Source organism: Protomyctophum bolini (assembly GCF_963924005.1).
Source record: "Protomyctophum bolini genome assembly, chromosome: 4".
NCBI classification, from domain to species: Eukaryota; Metazoa; Chordata; class Actinopteri; order Myctophiformes; family Myctophidae; genus Protomyctophum; species Protomyctophum bolini.
The window spans coordinates 26,878,424-26,897,451 of record NC_137865.1 but is presented as its reverse complement, the minus strand read 5'-3'; the positions used below and the strand labels follow the sequence as shown (position 1 = coordinate 26,897,451).

General features: G+C 41.2%; 2 protein-coding genes across 2 annotated transcripts in view; both read right to left on the bottom strand.

Annotated features, from left to right (window-relative positions):
* mapk8ip2 (mitogen-activated protein kinase 8 interacting protein 2) overlaps positions 1-12,905 on the bottom strand; it is a gene marked incomplete at its 5' end in the record, with an annotated part of 45,594 nt that extends 32,689 nt beyond the window's left edge. Inside the window, one exon of the mRNA XM_080761488.1 lies at positions 12,841-12,905. Coding sequence (XP_080617614.1) covers positions 12,841-12,905 — 65 coding nt within the window. The remainder of the gene's footprint in view (positions 1-12,840) is intronic.
* A 1,746-nt stretch (positions 12,906-14,651) lies between these two features.
* Positions 14,652-17,480, bottom strand: LOC308314518 (zona pellucida sperm-binding protein 3-like; the record flags this gene model as incomplete). Its single annotated transcript, XM_080762149.1, has 7 exons — positions 14,652-14,948; positions 15,088-15,196; positions 15,593-15,675; positions 15,763-15,880; positions 16,259-16,436; positions 16,566-16,669; positions 17,365-17,480. The coding sequence occupies 7 exons, from the start codon at positions 17,478-17,480 to the stop codon at positions 14,652-14,654; spliced, it is 1,005 nt and encodes a 334-aa protein (XP_080618275.1).
* Between the last annotated feature and the right edge of the window lie 1,548 nt (positions 17,481-19,028).

Below are 19,028 nucleotides of genomic sequence, written 5' to 3'. Positions count from 1 at the left end.
TGCTTCAGGAAGGATACAGATCACGGGTACAGGAAGCATCTCCTCCTCCATATTTGGTGACTGGCAATTATTGCAGACACTGAACAGCATTTTGCCAATGCCTTGGGCCATCCTGCAGGCCTCTAACAACTGATTTATATGGACATTACAGAGGCTTTCAAATATGAACACACACACACGCACACACACACACACACACGCATGAATACCGGTATGTTCAGCAAGTTGCATGGCAATCTGCTCATGATATTTTCGATACCCATGACTTGTAAATGGAAGGTTTGGCCTAAAGGAGGTGCTATAATAGAAGACAGGTCATGCGGGGAACCAAAATCAACAGGGTTCATCCAATTGGCAATTCTATTTTATGCATATTAATATAATTGGTCCTCATTAATGCTCATGATATGGTACCATTTTATTTATTAGTGAGGACCACTTAAAAGATAGATTGAAAATGGGTGAAGTCGACCTGGTCCAGGCACCTTGGCTGCACAATGACAGTGTGTCGCGGGTTTGAGTCCTGGTCCCGACAAACTTTGCTGTGTGTCTTCCCCCCATCTCTCTCCCCGTTTCCTGTCAAGCTACTGTATATCTATCAACCAGTAAGACACCTGAGGGCGAGAAGCGTGCACGCATCTGCCTGGGTGACAGAAGACTGCTGGGCGAGCGCTGGCGCTTTGGCATGGGGGGACAGGGGTATAAGATCTTAATTTTTGGGTCTGTTGAGAACTCTAGTTTTCGCCGGGCACGGCTGCACTAATAACTTTGGGGCGGGCCCGTCTAAAGTTTAAATGGACAGCTATCAGTCAAAAGGGAGACGTCGAAGAGGAAGGATGGATGGGGAAGGATCAACATATGGAATGTCAGAACAGGTCAGCTCCATATATGGAAATCTAAGGGTTTGAGGTTTGAGGTCAGATGTAGGGTTGCTGGACAATATTGATGACATCAGGGATCTCCATATATGGGCTTAATATTGATGACATCAGGGATCTCCATTCCTGAAGATGTCGCGTTATGTCACGTGCTCTATCACTGATGATGTCGCGTGACATGTCCCCGATCAGCACACTGACGGGATAAGCACGATTACATAGGTAACGGCGAAGCCCCAAAAATATCTTAAAAAATGATAACAATTTAAAAAAGGGTGAATCGTCCTTTAAGCGGATGGAGAGAAATTGAGAAATGGATGGAGATAAAGCAGAATTCAATTTTAGAGGGGGTACTGCAGCTGTGTATAGCAAATGATTATTGACTGTTCAAACAAAGATGGGTAGAGAGAGAGAGAGAGAGAGAGAGGTAAAGATGTTCATGAGAAAGAAAAGATGTCCCCAAGAGCTGAAGATACTGTAATAGCAACAAAATCACTTTAGATTCATATAAGCCTTCCTCTGCAAGTCGGTCCCATCTAAGCACAATGCTCATTGCCAATCATGTTAATATCCTGTGCATTCATTGTTAAACCATTCTCACTGTACTCGGCCTCTTCTGCTTTTCTCATTTTATACTGCTGTATTTCCAGACTCCATTTTGTTTATCTACTCATCTGCTAAGTGCTGAAGCTCAAGCTCTCCCCCAGCCCTGCAATGCGTGTCACACCAGAATATGTCCCCATTTCCCCAAATTCCCTCTCACTGCAAAACAGGAGAATGTGTGTCAGGGACACACATTGCCTTTAAACACTGAAAACCCCAGACTGACCCCATGTCCAATAAAAGGACCACTGTCACCACTCCCTCCTCTTACTGCCTCTACCGCATCTATGCAGTTTCTTTCACTATTTCCAAAGGAGGTGCACACGTGATGCTAGTTCCCTGTGCTAATCCATTCCTTCAGTAAGCCTGAGAGTGATAAGGCAGCTGTAAGTACAATTTTCGGGTGATTTGGTGAAAGTAATTCCTGTGACATATCAATTATAATATACATACAGTATTAGTAGTACTTTTTCTGTTCTATTGTTTTTAAATGTGCTTTAAAATTAGATTCGATTTGCAATTTTATAGACAACTTTTGCTTAGGGTGTGTAGAGAGTGAGACACAAGAAGCTGTGCTTCTGCAGACATTGCAGCTGAAAGTTTTAGGCCAGGTACTGTTGGTGGTGACATTGTGGTCTCGCGACAATCCATATTTTCATAATATTCATAATAATTAGGACATTTTGGTCACTGTGTTTATTCAAGGATCATGGGTGAGAAGATGTCTGTCTGAGAGCACTCACCTCAGAGGTTCCCATGCAGGCTTGGTGTAGTGTTGGTGAGGTGACAAAATGACCATTCTATTGTCTTAAGGAACCTTTTGAGATGCCTCTGAGATACCAAATATTTACCAAATGATCTTTCACTCTGTATGTAAAGTCTGTAACTCCACCCTTCCTGAATTCAACTCTGTTTGATGTAAACGGTATATCTGGTCTTGAAAATGCAATGATTCAGTAGTCTTAGCTGGCTGGCCACCACGGTCAGGTCAGTTTGCTGCGCTCCCGTGGGCCGACCATGGCCACGGGAAGCTATGCTATTTTGCAACTCTGTATTTGAAATAAATACACCTGCGATTGGGACCGTCAGTTCATCTCTCTGCCTGTTTTTCTTTGTCTGATGCTTTGATGACATGGTTTTCCACTAGTCTACTGTCTACAGTTTGTTTTTGAGAACTCCATTCTTCTCTAGTTTGTTAGTCAGTCTGTATAGAAAATACATGACAACATGTCAGTACAGTATAGTATGTGTTTATTTCTCCTGCTTAGTGTTTTCCCAAAGTCACAGTGCGTGGACCATGCCTGTCATGAAATATAATGTCTCCAGGTACTGCTTACAACCAGCAGTGATGGCATTGACATTCCTACAGACCACCTCTGTGTGAGATATTTCATAAATTATAAGTCAGTGAAAGACCCTGAGGCCTCACAGCTGGAGAGAGGTGCACCAGAATAATAGTCTCCAAAATATCCCCTTTGTATCAATTTCCATCTATTTTGCCTTGTAACAGACTGCAAAAGAACAGAGACTAATGCCGGAAGAGAGCAAATCTGTGTCACCTTGACAACACTGGCCATGCATGTCGTGGGGAATGTTATTGTGGCAGCACTAGCACAGTCAGATTCATAGCAGTCGCTCAGAGTCCTGCTGGAATGGCTGTGAGTCATTGAACAATACCAAAACACAGTCCTCTCTCTCCCTCCATCCCTCTTCCATTATCATCTGTGCCTTTCTCTTGTGTGCACTCACTGTATAGCCACCTACTGTACACATGCAGGCACACACAAGTAGGCTACTGTAACGGTAACGTGTCACAACATTACTTGAGAAGACAACGGAATTAATGCATTCTCAAACATCAAGAGAATGTGTTGGATTTCATAGCAGGGAACTGAGGGAAGATGTTTAAGAAGGCTTCCTAACCAAGGTGTGAAACTCAATGACACAATTAATTCCGCATCATCAGTGTCCATACCCTGGGTGGGGTTGTCAAAAGGACCTTTCTGTGTGGAGTTTGCATGTTCTCCCCCGTACCCTCCCAAGGTTGGTAGAGGGAGTATAGTGCCCAGGATTACATTAGATAATTGACACTGGTTGCAAAATCGTGGGATAAAGTTTTGTTAAAAAACAAATGTGTGGACGCATATACACACACAATTGCTGGTAGAGAGAGAGAGATACGGCACACTCTGCACAGGGTGGTGAGAGAGAGAGAGCCTGTGTGTTTGATTTAAGCTTCTTACCTCATACGGTAACTATGGCAACCACCACCCCACCCATTCTGTCACTCCCTCAGCGTCCAGCTGGCTTCAAAGTAACAATGCGAACTTAAGTAACAAAGCAAAACTGTTGGATTAAATGACTATACTAAGGCCACAGGACAATCACACAATAACTACAGTATATTGTATGCATTGCTGTCCCCTAGTGGTTATTTCCTTTTTTTTTTGTACCATTTTTGTACTTTTTCTGTTTTGCATGTGTCTATGGAGTTAGCATTACTCTAATAGACCCTTAGGTGTGGTTGTAATATTCAAATATGTCTTCCCTGTGTATTTTTGGTTTGTTCCTGAAAACTGAAAGCCTTTGAGTCAAAAGGCCCGATCGAAAAAACACCATTTTAGTAACATCATAACCCTATAACCCCTCCCCTAACCCCTTCACATTATCATACAACAACAGCTGTGGGCGAGGTTTAAGTTCAGGTGGGTGGTGCCACGGTAAAAAACATGTATACTTAATGAACTGGTGGGTGTGACCACATAAAAACATAATTTTAACAATTCTGTACACTTTTTTTTTTTTTAATAAATCTTCCTCCTAGCATAACCACAGTACCTGATGATCATGTTTTAAGGTCATAAGGGGGGGGGGGGGATCATGTACTTACTGGGTGAACATTCTACGAAAATATACGAACATTTGGCAAAGATAGCAGATCTACGAGATTATGTGATTTTTGCTATATAACATACAACAAAGTGTCAAGTTGTGTCAAGTTGTTAAATATAGCTAGATTGGAAGGTGTATTGCTGCATTTAGTGCCGGTTGTTTTCATGAAGACAGGAGAGTGAGTGCTGTTGATGTTCATCTTCTGTGATACAGTAACTTCATATTAATCATCCCATCATGTTTCTGAATCATCTGTAAGTTATCTCTAATGACTCACTCTACTCTAGAGAAAAAAACTGAAATGAAAACTATACATTTCTATTGAGTTCATGCTAAATAAATAAAGAAGGAAAATAATGTTGTCGATGTGCTTTGTTTCTTGTGGTATCAGGTAGCAACAGGGACCTAGAAACATTCCTATAATAGTGATGTTAGGCAACTGGTAGTCTCTCAAGACAGACTGTTGACTCACGCTGGCGCTGTTTTCCCTTTGTTTTGCCAATGGGTACCCAGATTGGGCAGCTGATAGAGAGACCTTTACATTTCAACAATTTCGGTTCCTTAACGATTCTCTCTTAACGGTTCGATTCCTTAACGGTTCCCATTCTAGTATAGTGGGTTCCAAATGAAACCATACAGGACTATAACTCATGCAGTTATGGTGGTCCTTGAAATTAATATGTTTGAGAACCACTGGTATAGTAATTGCATAGCAGACATGAAGTCCACATACCAGCTGTGATAGTGTGCTAAAAACCGGTTCCAGCTCCTCAATGTTGGATCCAATTCCTCCGATTCCCACGGTTCCGGATCCCAACAACTGACACACTACACTACTGTCATTCCCAATCCCCACAGGCCTTTGATGTTGTGAAGAGAGTACAGGATATGTTAGATAAACTTGCAGCTACATAAGAATTAACTCTGTTGTTGTCTGTTTTTACTGTCAAGAATGGATAGACAATCCTCCTGACAATTGACGTAAAGCTTATTTCACATGAGAAGAAGGTAAAACCCGATCAACAGGCACTCGCTGACAAGTCCATTTGATGTTTGTTAACTTATTATTGTACTTAATCTATATTATACTTTTGTTTTCACTGTCAAGTCCCTAGACTGAATAATTTGCCCAGGGTGCCTGGTTGACACCAGTATGAAGAATGGAGGAGATTAAATGAATCACCATTGGAGGTGATAGAGCTGCACATTCCACAAAGGTATGCATTATTGTTCTTTTCCAAGGCCAAAAGTGCAGAGCTTGGTGTATTCTTAAATTTGTCCACTAAAGCAATCTCAGCACTTGCCTGCCTGGGCATTACTGAACGTACTATACCTGGGTTGGACAAATGTGCAGCAGTGTTGACCTTGACCTTGGAGATAGTCATTGTTGAAGTACTAGACCTGATGCTAGATGCAGTAAAAGATCTCAGACAGCAGAGTATAGTGGTGATCTACATACACAATCAGACACATGACGATTCTATGTGTATGTGAATAATATAGTTCAGTGCGTCAGACATTCATCACAACTTTGACAGTGAGGATCAGTGTTATTTATACACATATGTGTCAGCTGCAGAAACCTATAACATAATATACTATAGTTGAATATTGATGTTGGGCAAGATGTCTTTGGCCCCTAGGAAGGAGAGTGACTTTGTACACACATGGTCAACATCATGAGATGACCTATCTTGGGAACATGTGTGTCAAAAACAGCCATCTATATTGAGGTAAAATAAATGTGTTCCTCAAGGTTATGCTCTCAGGAGTTGTTGTTTTTGTTGAGAGGCCCCACCCACCAACCACTCCTACAACAGCAGTCAGGCAGTGGGATCAATTTATTTATTTTTGGAATTCTATGTACAGGCATGGACTGAAGTAAGGTGTCTCAAAATAACCAAGAAAATGAATGGCTAACTACTAGATAAATAAATATAAAGAGTGAGGAAACAAGAAATGATCACATAGTGATATTTGTCAGGTGAAAGAAGCACTGCCTCTGTTGTGTTCTCCCCCCCATATTAGTCTGATTATTATTTTATTAACGTGTATGTTATGGGCACTATAAGAGTGAGCAGGCCGCTTCTTATCACCTGACAGGAGGAGTTTCCCCGGGAGGAAGTAGCGTGTGGAAGGAACACGTTATTCCAATCCCCTCCATTAGGCTTCCCCTGGCTGACCAGGGGGTGGCAGTATAGAGACCAGGATTACTGCATGTTTTAGGGTACCTACCCTAGAAGACACAGGGAGAACATGTAAACTCCACACAGAAAGGGCCTTTTGACAACCCCACCTATAGGGTATGGGCGCTGATGAGGCGGAGGCCCAAGCGCCCAGAGCGTTCCCGGCGGGAATCGACCTCAAATCTTTTAGCTGTGAGGCGACAGCGCTACCGACTGCGCCACCATACCCCCCTGACAATGATTACTGAGGTAATAAATTCAAGTGTAAGTCTGGTCAAATCTCCATTGTAATAATGCCGTGGTAATTGTTCTGCAGCCATGCAGAAATGGAAATAGCAACACCTGCCAGACCATTAATGAGACCTGCAGTGAATTTGGCACTTTATATTGGCCTAATTTTTATAAAATCGGATGCTTGCCGTATATAGGGCTTAAGTGGTCAAATGGTGAAGAGTTCAGATCAACTAATACTATGACGAAAAATGTTCGTCGACTACCATTTTTCACTGATGAAAACAAAATGGAAACGAAATTAAAGCTAAGCTATGATGACTAAAACTAGGACATATTGACATTTTCGTCAACAAAACTAGACTAAGATGTTAGGAAGGGACGGGTGGACAAGAGGTCCTATAAGTAATAGACACAAGTCAATTTACACTTTGTTTCATGCTGAACATAGCTGATCTACATGGATCTGCTATTGTGCAAAATCAACCATTACAACAGCATCAAGGCTCCCCAAAATACATTTTAGTCGACTAAATCAACTGTAGATTTAGTCGACTAAAATCTTAGGATATTTAGTCGACTAAAACTAGACTGACACTAAAACATTCCAGGTGACTAAAATGTGACTAAACTAAACTAATTGAGAGAGATGCTGTCCGGATGAAAGACAATCAAACTAAAATAAATCACTGCCCAATTGAAATTATTATCAAGACTTCTTCTTCTTTTCTTGCTCCAGGAGATTTAAAATAATAATAACATTATTATTAATAATAATTATCATCGTAATAATAATGCAGTTGAAATGTGACTGAAACATAGATTCTCTCGTTCTTCTTTGAGGCTACATACACATACACATAATACCACATGTATGTGTACTAGAATTTCATGCCCGCTTCGCGGGCATTCATTCCAGATTACGTTGCCGCGCACTATGGGAAGAAGGAAATTGCGGGAGTTGACTCCACATGTAGTAACGGCGCGCATGTTGTAGTTGCATTCGTCCAAAGCAAACTTCAATTGAAATAAAAGAAAAGGTTTTGCATTTTCAGGTCATTAACGCTTTTCATGAGACAAAAGAAAATCTTAAATGCAATTTATAGCCTATTATAAAATCCCAGGTTGATATAATACACAATCCTCTGTGATCACCAACTCACCAGAACATCTCACATTAAAAACGTTTGGATTGTCATGTTTGAAAGTATTCTACATGCAACACTGAGCCTGTAAGCTGTGTGATGCTAACGCGCTAACACCGTTAGCATGGTCTGTCTTGGTCAAATAAAAAACGGGCAATCTAGACACACATGGTTACATGAGTTTATAATGTTACATCGTGTGTTTCTGTGGTAAACAACTCACGTTAGGTCTGCGCACACTGTACGTTGCTATGGCAACCTGTCACCACTGTTAGCATGTGTGCTATCAGGCAAAAGCTGAGATAGATATAAAACTACTACTGGCCAAAATGTCATACAAAACACAACGCCTAAAATCGGAATGTTATTGTGACCTATTGAGCACAAACAGACCACCATGATTTGCTTGCTGGACCTATAATTAATTTATTTGCATTAAATTTCCACTCGCCCATATAAATAAAAAGCAAGATGGCTGCCGATTGTGAGATAGACGGAGAGAACAGAGCTGGTGACGTGTGGGCCAGGGCAGTGTTGCCAGGTTTGCGAATTGTAAGCGAGTTGTAGTGTATGTAAGTAGCGTGGTTTAAAGGCCTTGTTTCTGGCCCTGTTGGGGCAACAGCATACTCGGGGGTGTGGGTGATTGGGGCGATAATGTTTGTATTAAACAAATGCATTGCCGGCGTGAGTGTGGAAGGGAGGCATTATTTTGGCAGTGCAAAGACTATTATTTGGCGGCTGGTGGTCAGCGTTGTCGTCCGGCGCCTTATGAGGAGATAGCTTTGGAACACTGCGAAGGGTAAGTGTGTGACGTCAATGCCCGTGTGAGTGTGTGTGGGTGTAGTGTGTAAGATGGTGTTGTGGGTGTTGCAATAGCGACGTAGCTGTTGTGGCTTTGGGTTTCTTCTGGGTACAACGTATTGCGTACAGCTTTTTGGGTACCACTTCTCCAATGTATAATAGATGATGTATGATACCGTCATTAAACTGTACCATCGTACACCACTACATGTCTACCATTCAACTAACTTCACCACGTCTGTACTTGGTTAAAAATGTCAGGGGAAGGTGAAAGACAATTCAAGGGAAGGGAATTAGCAGCAACATTGCTATTGAACTCTCCTCCTCACTCATTGATGAACATTTAAGTCAGTGGTAAATGTCTTTCTCTGTATGGACTATGGAGTAGCTTTCATCATCCCTCAGTGTGGGACGGTAGTTTCTCTTTGTGTTACAGAGAGAAACAGCCTCTGGGAGGGATTATGTTTGCCATTCGGAACATAACACAGTTCAGTTGCACACACACACACACGCGCACGCACGCACACACACACACACACACACACACACACACACACACACACACACACACACACACACACACACACACACACACACACACACACACACACACACACACACACACACACACACACACACACACACACACACACACACACACACACACACACTTCATCTTTAATTAATCAGATTCTATTGGTAATGGTATTTGGTACCCTGGCATAGCTCAGCCGATCTAAGGTGATGGAAGACATCGGCAAAGGCAAGAAGTCACACATACGCGCACAAATTCACACTCAAAACTGCAATAATCAAACACATTTCTGTTAATTTTCAGAAGTCAGCTGGAAATCGGTTCGGTGGAACCTAATGAAACTGAGCTATCGATCACATGCTACTGTATGTGACCGAGGGAGACGTTCTATTGTGGGCCTCATGCCCCCCCAAAAAACCCTAAAATAAGACAGAGAAAAGCAGAGTAGCAAACTGATAGCAGGTGTGTCAACTTAACTAACCTAATGGAAAGAAATACGTAAAAGGTAATGACCACCACCGGTGCTGGAGTGAAGAACTGATGATGCATAGACAAAAGCTCAGTAATGTGCACAATGCTGAGGTCATCAACTCTCATGTAAAACACTGGCCTATTGATCTAACGTGATCTGATCTGACCATGCGATGAGGCCATATACAGTAAGTAAATCCCTGATAAGTGCTTTGGAGCTGGGTTTATAAAACTGTGTGCATGATGATCACAGTCATGAATCACAAAACATGTACGAAGATGCTCAACAAGCTGCTTCTGAGCTAATTATAATTTGACAACACATCCATATTACATAAAACAAAAATAGAATGGAATAGGGAAGATGGCGAATTAGGTGGTCAATTTGTATTAAAATGTAAAAATGTTTTAGCCTCTCAGTTATTAGATGCATCCGTTTTGGCCACTCTTGTCTTTTGTGTCTGTATTATGATTCCTGCTTTCTTTCCCACTGTTGCGCCTCTTTTTGTTGTTTATTGTTTGTTGTTTATTGTAAACAGGCCACGTAATGTGACACTGGAATTGTTATCACTTCTTGGACTGTACCCTTTATTTCCCTCACATACATCAAGGTCATTCTCATTGTTCTTTACGCGAGGACGTGGTTTGGTTACCATGATCTTTATTGAGGTGCAGAAGCGGGGAGGAACTGCATGGTCCACATTGCTCCAGGTTTACTAATTGGATTGCATTGCATTGTTGTTGCTGGAACATGAGCACCCACAACCATGACAAGAGCTCTGAAGCACCTACTGGATTTCCACTCTAAATATTAAGTTCATAGTATGTTGTCTTTCTTTCTTTCTTTCTTTCTTTCTTTTATTTTGTCCTTAAGGCTATTAGTAAAATGATGAATATTTAGAACTGGGCTGTATATTGATACTGATTACTTATCACTGTAATTGCACTGTAGATAGATTCTCTATTTTATTCTGCCCCACTAATGGCAAGGATCTAAGGATGGCAAGATTGGCCGGTTGGTCCATCCGTCTGTCCTAAACAAGACATACCGATGAACCCCATAAGGGTACAAGTACATTTTTAATTCCGAACTTTTAGCCTACTTGTAAAAGAGTATTTCTACATTGCAGCATTGATACTTTTACTTGAATTTATTTTGTATATTGAGCGTTTGGCTTGAGCACTTTTTAGCTGCCTAGCGAGAAGCTTCTCTGGGTTATCTCCCAGCTCAAAGTGTTTTTGTTTAATCTTGAGTAAAAGCTTACTAACATTATTGCTAACGCTAAGGATAGTACTATATTCGTACTTCACTCTGTGCCAGAGAGATTCTTCCATAGCAGGGAGTATGTCCTCAATTTCTTTAAGTTGCTTAAAAAGCTTAGAAATAAATAATATAACCTCTCATAACCACCTTGAGCGTCTCCCAGAGTATAGAGTCTGACATTTCCTTTGTATCATTGGTCTCCAGGAACTCCTTAAGTCATGCAGTCATGTGATTTTTAAATATATGGATCCTCAAGCAGCAATGGGTTAAATCGCCAGTTGTAGCTGGATCTTGGTATGGAAACTTGTATTGAAACAGGGCTGTGGTCAGATATTAGAATGTTATGATATTTCGTATTTTGAATGTTGGGTATTAGTTTTGAGTCTACTAGAATATAATCAAGCCTACTGTATGACTTATGAACATTTGAATAAAATTATACTTTTACTTAAGTAAAACATTTGAGTACTGTTTCCACCACTGCGTTCTGCGTATAACAAGTTTTTCTGCCACCATATTCCCATGAAACTTTCCCAGTATCTTCATGCTGCCTGCATGACCTTGCCATTTAAGTGACCCCATGACCTTTTTCTCTAGCACCACCCTCTGGCCAAAACGTAAATGTTTGCACACACTCAAAATCCCAATTTGGATTTTGAAGTGATTTTGATATTATCATTCTGCTTTTTAAAAATGTTTTAGGTTGGGTTGGTTCAACCCACTTTGTCTCAGTTGGGTGTAGCCTAGGTGTAGCTAGCTAGCCTAAAATATGATGTGTCCATACCTAACTCAATCAATATTCCATACATTGTGTCTGCTATATTATTGATAAGATGAGATAATGAGATACACCAGAGTTACATCAGCAAAAAAAATGAAACTATAAACATGAGACAAAACAAAACAAACAACACTCAATGTAACTTGAGATCCAAATAGTGCTATAGCCTATACCATCCATCTGCAGTAACCAAGCTTAAATGACAGCAGGGACACTTAATTGAAATAAATGCAATACTGCAATTAAACCAGATAATCGTTTTAAAGGAATGACTTAATGTTCTTTCTTGTATTCTCACAGCAACACCCTTGGACGAACTATTGTGTCACTGGTGCTGCACTGATCAAAAACATTGCAATTTAGTAATGATACCAGTCGACATCTGAGGTTATATCATTCCCCTTTTTTCCTTAGGCAATGCACAAAAACGATACAATTGCAAATAGCCTATTATATATGCTTTGTCAAAGCGTTACGGGCCAAATAAATAGTCAGGGGGAAAGCAACACATTTGGGTTTGGGCTTAAGCTTGTCTCAATAGAATAGGGCGTGGGCCTCAATGCCAGTGCCTCTGAGGTAATTGAATCTGAGAGAATGCGCAAGGCAGCTAAAAATCAATCGTTTGCCCTCCGCCTCCGTCTGATATTGGTATAAACCTACTCTCACTTCTCACAACGGACCAATTCTTTGATTATTAACACAATTATTTCCATAAATAAAAAGTGAACACTTCGCTTTAGGTCAACAAAATACCCTGCCCATGCAATCGCACCCATATCCTATTGCGTTAGCGGCTGCATCATCGAGAGGGATAGTGGCAGGCAGTGCAGGCCTATAGCCTATAGCACATTTTGATAATGTCTTACATTTTATGTCGCTCGGTAGTTTTTGCTTTACTATAGCCATCAAAACACTGTTGTTGTAAGTGATCCAATAATATCCATTTGCCCGCTCTCCCCGAGTCCCCGCCATCCATGTCTCCAGTCCTGGTCAATGAATTGGGACCATCGATTCGTTCCCATGCATCTCTATTCTGCCGCGGTGTGATCTTACCTGCAACCGGGAGGAGAGAGGGAATGGAAAGTGGAGAGGGAAAACATCTCAGCCCTGTCCGCCATCTTCTTCCAGAAATGACTCAGAGTGACAGCAGAAAATCACGGAGGGAGCGCAGTCCATTCACGATCGGAGGCGACAGGCAGACGCAATAGCTACTAATCTCGGACAGCGTTTTCTCTGACTCCCACGCCCCCGTTCTGTTCTGTTCTGTTCTATTCTGTTGTTCAGGTCTACCGTCTGCGGCCACACAGACAGATACCCCTGGGTTGGCAGAGTCAGAGAGATACAGAATTACAGATTACAGAAAAAAGAAAATAACACGAACCGTCAAATCTACATTGAACTAGATCCACTCTCGGGGGAGAAATATACGTGTCGTGTATAAATCATCTAAAATAAGCGCACACGACACTATACGGAAAATCAAAACAAACCCCCAAAAAACATATATCCCTCTTTCCCGCTTCGTATGCCTGCAGCCATACAGCCTTAGTGTCTGAATGGTGAATGTGTGCTGTGAGATGCTGCTGCTATGACACAGAGCGGCGACTGGCCAGCAGTGCAGAGAAGGGGGGGGTGGGGGTGGTGGGGGGTTGTATATGAGCACAAGCACATTGTAAAAAATTCAATTAACTCACAATAGGTACATGGAATCAAATGGATATTACTGGACCATTTGGTTCCATGTATTGAAAAAGTGTGGGCACCCCATCGTGTACAGTAACTATCGCAGTTATACATGAATTCTACTGTGTGTGATTTTAACAAATGCACTTCCTCTGTCCATGGTGCTGAAACTGATGCACTGCCACGCGGGGGCGACAAATACTGTACTTGTGCTTGACACACGCAGAGTGCGTGTGCGTGTGTGGTTTATTCACAGTGGAATAAATTGGGGGCATAGCAGTGGCATTATTTTAAGATTTATTTATTGATAATGCAGACATCATCATTTACAACGATGAATTACAGAATCATGTGTCTGAATTCATCTTTCAAAAATGTATATAAATTATTATTATTATTATTTTTATATACATTGATTCACAGAATCAAATGTGTATATGGCCATGATTCACCAGGATTCTGGATGGCTTGATTCTAGGCTTAAATTAATTTATATAAATATTTTTGGAAATCCATAGAAAAATGAATGTGGTCTGGAATGATGGAACTGCAGGGAAATGGTTAGGCCATAAGCTGTTTACATCATTCAAATCAGTATAATCTATCTGGATCTAGAGATTTGTATTTAGAAGATCTTTATTTCTCACATCTTTATATAATGGATGTTGAATACCTTATAGGCTATTATATGACCATATAGCCTATATAGGTGCCCACTTCCCAATCGTTCGTCACCATAAGTTGAAAGGATTCACATGAGCATTAAATAAGATTCAGACAATTATCAACCATTCAGCATTTATTTCCATGGAAATTGTCATCAGGTGGTTATTTCTTTTCCTGGATTTTGATGGGACCCAGACCAACAAATCCATGCCATATGATTTGGTCTGAAAAGGGAAGATACATTGTGTTATATTATATCTGATACACAAAATGTATCCAAATGTATCCAAAAGTCAAAGATATTTTTGTGCACAGTTGCATTCTGGGACCTTACCATTAGGTTTAGAAAGGGGTAGTTCCATGGGTACTGATTTGGAAGAAATTGAAAAATAAATTATTTTTTTAGTTTTTTGCAATGTGGCTTTCTTAAAATATTATTTCTCCCTTTCGTTTTAGTTTTGTATTTTTTTGGTTATACAACCATTTCTAAAATGTCACATTAAACGTACCTTGCTTCAGTTGCTTGACGGCACGGTTGATTCGTCCGTGTACCTTCTTCGAACCAGACTGACTCTGATAGCCAGGAGGGAGCCGGGAACCAGTTGGCGTCCCCCCAGGAGGGAGCCGTCCACCAGTTGGCGTCCCCCCAGGAGGGAGCCGTCCACCAGTTGGCGTCCCCCCAGGAGGGAGCCGTCCACCAGTTGGCGTCCCCCCACTACCGCCAAAACCAGCGGTGAAACCAGTACCGGGATAACGACCACCGCTACCACCACCATAATGAGTAGCACCTTCTGGTACATAACCACCAGCGCCTGCATAACCAGGATAACCACCAACACCACCACCAACAACACCACCACCACCACCAACATAATGAGGAGGGCTCGTCTGAGGACGACCAGAGAGAACACCACCACCACCACCAGTGCCATGAGAACCACCACCAGCTACACTACCAGGATAACCACCACCTGAACTGCCAGTGTCAGCCAATGGACCAAGACCAAGACCACATGAATTACAAGCTTCATCATTCAGAGGTCCACTCGCCTCCTTCCACCTATGGAAAGAGAAAATGAAAGAGAAGTGAACTTTATACTACTCACAAAAATGAAGAATACTTACACACTAAGCAGGCACACTCTTACCCATTAATGTAGAATACTTACACACTAAGCAGGCACACTCTTACCCATTAATGTAGAATACTTACACACTAAGCAGGCACACACTTACCCATTAATGAAGAATACTTACACACTAAGCAGGCACACTCTTACCCATTAATGAAGAATACTTACACACTAAGCAGGCACACTCTTACCCATTAATGAAGAATACTTACACACTAAGCAGGCACACTCTTACCCATTAATGTAGAATACTTACACACTAAGCAGGCACACTCTTACCCATTAATGTAGAATACTAACACACTAAGCAGGCACACACTTACCCATTAATGTAGGAACATGCTCGATTCTCACTATCAATGGCATGGGCTGCGGAGGTTGCTGTCAAATGGCAGGTAATGTAGAACTAATGGAATGAGACAAAATGTTGGTTATCTTAATATCTGTTATTTCCGCGAGCGACGCCCAAAATATTCACAATAGGGGTTCTTACGGTGTCCGCCTCTGAAGCCTGGAACCTGAAGGCCTCCAACTGGAATTCCAGCTTGTTATCAGCAGTGCGTTGCATAAACCTGGAGGTTGAGCCTGTGAGAGCAGCATCAACCATACAGCTGGATGGAAGGAGGACATGGACGGGGAATCAGGTTAACTTCGTCAGAAAAGCTTTTGCGTTGGTCACAAACTGACAAACTGACTATTCTGTTGTGCAGCTTGTTTACTGAAGCCATGTGATACACAGAGTTCACAGCTGTTGGCATCCTGACATGGGATAGTCTACAATGGGAAGTCATGCATGCATGTGCATTAGCTCCACCAGTTAAGCCCCAGATATACTTACAGCTATATGCAAATAGAAAAAACAGCCGACCTACAATCTATGAGTCGTGGCTATTTTTGCACGTAAAAAAGAAAAGAAAGAAAATAAACATTATGAAAATCTTTGCCCAAGATGTCCAAACCACCACGTTGAAAGTTATTAAATATCTTACCCATCATTGTCAATGAAGGCATATCTGGGTTGGGAGTTTGCGTCAGGTGACACAGTGGCTATACAGCTGTCCACAAAGACACGCAGGGGGACATGGAAGTACTGTTGGACTGTTGCCTGGATATTGATTGAATCTCCCAGAAAATACTGGTTGGTTGGTCTCACGTAAAGCCAGTCGACTGTACAAGGGAATGAAGAAGAACGTTGTTACACCTGCTGAATGTATATAGTATATACTTTGTATCATAGTATACTGAGAGTGGAAAGAGAGACCTTGAAGTGAATGACTATGTTATTATTTTACCCACCTGTCATCATTCTAAGAGTGAAGAACAAGAGTTCTTCCACCACCTTTGTAGCAGAGAATGGGACCCAGTGAGGAACAAGTGGCTGGCTGCTCACATTGTGCTTCCTGGAAGATAATACAATGGATTTACACATAACCATAAGTGATGATTTTCTTTACATAAATAAAAATAACAAACACAAACACATTGTATTTGCTTTGTTAAACAGTTAAAGTTTGATATGATAACAATTACCATAGAGTATTTATTCAGTAACAGGGGTCTTCCCATCTTTTTAGTTCTTTAGTAAATAGAAAATAAATGTTCAAGTTGGTATACCAATTTTACACACAAAAATAATTTAGACACTAGTTTACAGTTACACAGCTTCAATGTCATTGTGTTCCCTTTCTTTTGTCGTCGTCGTCCCCCCCCCCCCCCCCCCCCCACCGTCTTATCCTGGTCGTATATTAGTTCTCTCATACAAAGTTCAAATTAGCATCTTTACTGAACATTTATTTTCTGTTTACTAAAGAGCTGGAGAGAGAGACCCCTGTTACTGAACAAATAGTCTGTAGCAATGATTGCTACTGGCATAGGGCTCATCACAATTTAATGATTTTTTCAATAAAGCATACAAAATTCATATGACTTACACAAAAGAAAAGACAAGAAAAAACAAAACACAGCAGTCAAAAAAGAAAACCCCTGGACAACACCCCTCCACATTCTTCAACACTGATTGTAACAACACAAAACCCGTCACTTACACCCTCTTTAAGAAAGATTGACTCTGTCTGAGCGTTGATGCTCTACACACCTGGGGTAGTGGCATTCCACAGTAACAGCCACGGTGCTGGCCCGCACCACAGGGGTACTGTCGCTTTTGGGATCATAGTATAGATTGAAGGTGTAGATGAGGGCCTCTTCAGTCATCTGGCAAAGAGATAAGTACATCATTCTATATGAAAATGGTTGTGCTCATTATATGGCTTTGTACAGTAAAATCCTCAGTGCTACTCCATTTGTTGAGATTGCACACATATAACCACATGTGATTTGTACACTCTCTTAAATTATTATGCATACCATCAAGCTGCTGTCACATCTTTCCAGTTGGGTATCAAAAATCAACACTTGAGCTTGAGTGTCCTCCCCAACAGGTTCGCAGGTTCCCAGTTTAATATCTTTAGCATCGATGATGTAGCCAGTCCCAAAGAAATCTTTCTTTACTTCCACATGAGCATTGTTGTTTTCGCACGCAACAGCCACAGTGACAGCCACGACAGGCGTCCTGATCACTTCTGTCCCAATCGTGTGGGGTTCAATTGTGGGGTCAATTGGATATTTCCAGGTGAGTGGAATCTGAAGGTCTAGCTTAGTCTGAGTCGGATTATGACCACCACCACCTATACCCTTACCTAACTGTTGTCCCTCGCTCAAGCAGCCGAGCATGGCCACTGCCGCAAGGCCCACAGCAATCCACTTCATTGCTGAGGCTTCACAACAACGTGTGGTCCGCAAAGTTCACCAGATGCTCTGAGGACTGGAGCGTAGTGAGAGAACACATACTTTTATAATGAAGCGAGCATGTTTACTTGCCTGACTTACACGCCCCTTCTAGGGCCTTAGCAAAAACAAACAAAAAAGGGTTGTTGCTCTAGTCTAAACGTTCAAATAGCCTACATCAGGTAGGCTATGTTAAGAAAGGAATCTGCATGGAGAATGCATACACTGAGCAATGCAGTGGTGGAAAGTACTACAATCTTTTACTTAAGTAAAAGTATCAATACTGCAATTTAGAAATATTCTGTTACAAGTATAAGTCAGAAGTTCAGTACAAAAGTACAAAAGTATTAGTATAAAAATGTACTTAAAATGAATAAAGTAGAAAGTTCTCAGGATGTCCCATTTCAAAGTTTACAAATAAATTATAAACATATTTTGAAAATATCAGATCTTGTGGATCGGCTATTTTCAAATGGCCAAAATGTATAGGGCTGAAGTGGATAATCTCTCTAGGTTGTCCTCAGACGCTAATGTATGTTTTGTAATAATATTATAATATATAATAATACTAATAGTAATACTAATAATACTAATAATACTAATAACAACAATAATAATAATAATAATAACAACAAAAACAACAATATTATTAATAATAAGTAACTAAAGTAAAGTAGAAGTAGAAGTAAATGTATTGAAAATTGGAAATACTCCACCAAAGTAAAAGTACATTATACTACAATAAAGTAAATCCTTAGTTACTTTACACCACTGGAGCAATGACATATAGGCTACTAATCCATACCAGTAAGACGCCCTGAGGGCGAGAAGCGACATCGACCTGGGTGACAGCAGACTGCTGGGCGAGCGCTGGTGCTTTGGCATGGGGGGGTCAGATCAACATATGGAATGAATTCTGTATTGGCCATATATGGAGAGTGTCTTGAATGTACAGGGTTTGATGAGGTCAGATCA